This window comes from Prosopis cineraria, unplaced genomic scaffold, assembly GCF_029017545.1.
Source record: "Prosopis cineraria cultivar Desert tree isolate PC_DT_omini unplaced genomic scaffold, ASM2901754v1 PC11, whole genome shotgun sequence".
Classification (NCBI taxonomy): Eukaryota; Viridiplantae; Streptophyta; class Magnoliopsida; order Fabales; family Fabaceae; genus Prosopis; species Prosopis cineraria.
In genome coordinates, this window is record NW_026555342.1 from 20,837,370 (window position 1) to 20,842,118 (window position 4,749).

The 4,749-nt window shown below is 31.2% G+C and overlaps 1 protein-coding gene across 2 annotated transcripts; it reads right to left on the reverse strand.

The window, feature by feature from the left end:
* Window positions 1–403: 403 nt before the first annotated feature.
* On the reverse strand, window positions 404–2,477 carry LOC129284851 (ubiquitin C-terminal hydrolase 13-like). Of its 2 annotated transcripts, none has more exons than XM_054920340.1 (5): window positions 2,318–2,477; window positions 2,075–2,169; window positions 1,471–1,630; window positions 1,254–1,383; window positions 404–1,156 (listed from the first exon to the last, which is right to left on the reverse strand). In XM_054920340.1, exons 3-5 carry the CDS (start codon window positions 1,604–1,606, stop codon window positions 958–960), a joined length of 465 nt encoding a protein of 154 aa, XP_054776315.1. In that variant the 5' UTR covers window positions 1,607–1,630; window positions 2,075–2,169; window positions 2,318–2,477; the 3' UTR covers window positions 404–957. The 2 variants fall into 2 exon arrangements, with proteins under 2 accessions (XP_054776315.1, XP_054776316.1); XM_054920341.1 differs by having other exon boundaries at window positions 2,266–2,477.
* Between the last annotated feature and the right edge of the window lie 2,272 nt (window positions 2,478–4,749).

The following is a 4,749-nucleotide window of genomic DNA, read 5'->3' on the forward strand; positions in this document are numbered from 1 at the left end:
GCATTCATAGTATCAATTATCACAATATTCAACATGGGTGATTGATTTATCAACGTTAACCACAAGTCCAGCAATGTTAACAGATACACTGATTAGTTTATGGTTTATTGGACTCATTTCATTAGTACAAATTTATGATTTTTGATACTCCGCCAAGTTATATTATAGTAACTTAAATAGGCAAAAATACTTGGTGTTATGCTCTTCCCTTTTCTAGGTTCAAGTAATTTCCCAATAAGCTTCCAACTGCAACCATCCCAGCTTCCAATTTTACAACCCAGAAAGCCTCTCGTTCTTTCATAATCTCAACAACAATAACAAGCCTTAATCATCCAAGTCGAGTCATTTACATCAATTGCATGATATCATTATTCTCTACCACGATAATGAATGTCTAGTCCAATGGCTCGTAACAAGGGTGGATGATTATAGGCACAAAAGTAATCATAGACATTAACATGAGCTAATCTAGCAAATAGTTAGTCCTTGACTATCAGCTCCAAGCAGTTTTTACCAAATATATTACCCATCCAAGTGCTTAAATGTACACACAAAATACACAAAACATAATTACAAGTCTTCAGCTATCTTATCAATGAGAGATCTACGGCATACACCAGCTTCATCCACTCAACCTCTTCGGCAACAAAATGTCACTTAAATGGTGAAGACTTCTATAACAGACATAATGGAGCTTTTAAACATCCTGTACAACAAAAAAATTTGAGTTCCAAGTAGCTCCCAGGTCCAAACACAAACACAGAAATACGAGCTAATCAGCAATCAGACTTATCATTTCTCATTCATCAAGAACTTCGGATACACTAATGAATGAAATCTGGCACTCAACAATGACAGTATCATTCACATAGTAGCCCTTTGTTGGATCTTTAAGATCCTCTAACGACATGAAGTGACTTAATCCCCAGTAATCGTACTCCATGAACCACTTTGAACCTACGACAACAAAAATGCAATACCTTGAATGACCAGATACTTGTCATTTATCTGATCAAGAACCAAAAATTTAAAATGAGCCCAAACTTCCCAACCAAATGGGAGTTCAGCAATTTGTGCTTCTGGAATCCCTAAGTACAGAGAGATATGACCATCCTTGTTGACTTCACTATTTCCATGAAGATACAAAATCAACCTCCTGATAAATACACATGAAGATTTGTGATAAATTAGGTAAACAATGAATATATTAATTACTGCAGAGATTAAAGTTTAGAGTCAGTGACATTATTTACCACTTGTAATCACCAGCTTCAAATACAGAAGACTCATAGCGTTCTATCTTACTAGAAGCTAGTGCTGAGTATGACTTTATTTGAAGCGTGTAGTGAGTTGGTCGTTGTTCTCGGTGATATAGCATCATTCCTGCATAAAAGAGAAAACGTTTTACATTTCCCTCATATAATACTTGAAACACAAACTTTAATTGCCAGCATCAAATTGCACACTTACTGTTGCAAATTGTTATCTCAGATGTGAGATACGGATCTTCTATGTTGATGTCTTCACCACTCATCTCTTTCCGTTTCTTTGCTGATCCCTTGTTCTGCCTCATTTCAGAGTCGGCTAGGCACTTGCGAATGCGCATTCCTTAATGTGTGCATTAATGCGCCTACGAAATTTTCATACAAAACATCTCAATACTACCCGCGGAAACAAATTAAAGATATGCATGTATTACACAGATTTAGAGAATGTTGAAACGAAATGTTCAACTTGACTTAAAAAAGTGATCTGGCATTCAATATTCACAATATCATCGCGATAGTAACTGTTTGTTGCATCTTTAAGATCTTTGAGCGAAATGCATAGATGTTTCCCCATTGATAATCCAGATTTCAAGAACTGAACTATCAAATGTAAAACAGGATTTTAAATATGTTCAAAATGCCTACCAAACACCCAGGAAATGCAGTATATTCACTCAGTTTACAAATTATTTGTGTCTCATCACAACGATTACCAAAACCTAAGAAATATTCAAAAGGCAAATGCTAGTCGCAGATTTGAAGCAGCAATAGAGTGGGAGATAAAGAAAACCATTTCAAGCAACTACCTTTTCCGACGCACGTTACCGTTACCGGACTTCCATGGCGTCCTCCACCTCCCGAGCCATCTCTTTCACGAACTCCCCTCCCCCTAAACTGATAGCTATCATCAAAAAATTTTCACAATCAGATATATTGAGAACCCTTAGAAAATTATGTACAGAAAGGATACTAATTAGGCTCAAAATGACGCTCTCACCAGCAAGAAAGACGCGAATCAAACAAAGTGCAAACGCAAAAGAAAATCTTACAGTCTGTGAGAATTTCTTCTAGTCCAAGATCTTGGAAAGGAGAGAACCGTGAAATTTCTTCCCCCTATTTCTCTAGTTCGGTCATTCAATCAGTGAGACAGATGAGAGCTTTCAAATGAAAATACCGTACTAAGGTGAAGGTCACGCTGCGGAAATGAGCATGAGGATGAACCAAAGGTTGGTGGAAAAAGTCAGAATGACAATTAATGTTGTCTTCCTCACACACTTTCTAAAAATAATTTTTAATTTTAATTTATAATATAAAATATTTTTTAATAATTAAATTATTTTTTAATTTTATCTTTTTTAATTAATTTTAAAACATTTAACATAATTGTATTATTATTTAAAGTTAAAAATAAAAATAAAAATATATCCCACCTTTTTAAGATGAATAAAATAATTAAAAATATTTTATAATAAAAATTAAAGGAAGTAAGTTCTATGACCATCATATCTCTCCTAAAGTCACCATAAGTTCTAAAATGTAATTACAATTTTTTAGATTCTTAATTAATCTTTTGATTATTGAAAGAATGATAATTAAATTTTAAAAGAGGAAATTAATGATAGTATGGTCCTCAAAATTTTTTTTAAACGAATCAATAATAAATATCAATCTACCCCATTATAAATTTAAAAATTTTAATTATATGATATTTAAATTCTAAATATAATAATTATTTTATAATTTAAATTCTTATTTATAACTGTTTGAATTAAGAAAACTTTGATCTATTTAATTTTTTAATTTTATTTAAAAACATAAGAATTTCAACATTAAATTTTTTGATATTATTTATTCAACTATTGGTATTTGCAATTTACCTTTCCTATTTTTATTTATAAATTACTTTTAACATATTTTATTAAAATTAAAAATATTAATCCTCATTTAATAATGTAATAAGTTTCCACATCTATTTCTTAATAAAAATAAAAAATTATTTTAAATTATTTTTAATAATTTTTCAAACATTTTAAAAATATAAAAAATATTAAAGTTCTTTATAGATAAGATAAAAAAAAATTTGGTCAATTAATTTCTCCCGTTGTCCTATTAACAGAGTCAGAAAAATATTTTTTAAAAAAAGATTTGCAGCTTCATGTCCCAGAACACAGAATCTTAATATTGACTTTTCTCTCAATAGTTCAACGATTTGCAACCTACTTTTTTTTTTTTTTACACTTGCAACTCCATCTTTCTTGGTTTGTAACTTACTTTCCTAATTTTATTTAGGAACACAAAATTTCAACATTGAATCTATGATAAAGTATTTGTTCAGTTTTAGAAATCTCCATTTGAATTTCTTGGATTTGCAACTTTATCTCTCTTGATTTGCTACTCATTTTCTCAATTCTATTTATGAACAAAGGATTTTTAAAATTGAATTGAGAGATGATCACTACTATAAAAATCACTTTTATAGCACCGGTTTGCAATTGGTGCCTAATCAACCAGTCCGCTCTTTCCATTTGCTTATTTAACCCTATAAAGAAGCCATTATCTTCCTCTCTTCTCTTGTTCTGGACAATAACGTCAGAAAGAACAAAAAACAGAATTTGAGAACATAGTAATGTCACTTATTAAAGATAAAGGAATAAGTGAGCACCATTTTAAATTTCTTGCACCATAGGAGAAACCAGGTGTGAACACCAAGACTGGAGATAAGTATTATATGCTTCTAAGCATGTTTTTCCTTAAGTTATGGCAAGGTAATGGTGAAATATATATATATATATATATATTGTTCTGTTAAAGTAAATAAATGCAAGATTTTGATCGAGTTATGAATATCTATATATCTATATCTATATCTATATCTATATCTATATTTATATATATATTGTTAGAACATGAAGCAACGAAACAAAGTAGGTAAACAATAGTCGAAGAGCAAAATCCAAGAAGAAGGCTTGTAGTTGTAATAAACTATATCAGTTAAGATATGTACTGAAGGTAACTCTGGGTTCAAACCCAACTGTTTTTTTTTTTTTTTTATAAGCAATTTAACAAACAATTGACGGGAACTATACATAATGCACAATGATAGATCAAGCTTCCGAATCCATGTATCTTTCTCCAAAACAAGGCGAACCTACGAACAAAGATTTCTTTCCAGCAAACTAACTCTCAAATTATAGATTTTTTAAGCAAAACAATACACAAACAGCAAGCCCCCAACTATTACGGATTTCACAACATGAGAGTTGGAGGAAAGATAACATATACGTACTTGGAAAAGTCCCTAATCGCGATTTCATACACTAGCAATAGAACTTGAACACAAAGATGAAGGGTGAACTAGAACTTGGATCTGAGAGTTTGATAGAAGACAAGCTTTTGACATTGATATATTTGAGAGATCCAAATGAAAAAAATGAAGTAGTGCGCCAAGCTTTTGGGAGTATAAAGGGCTATTGGAATTGGT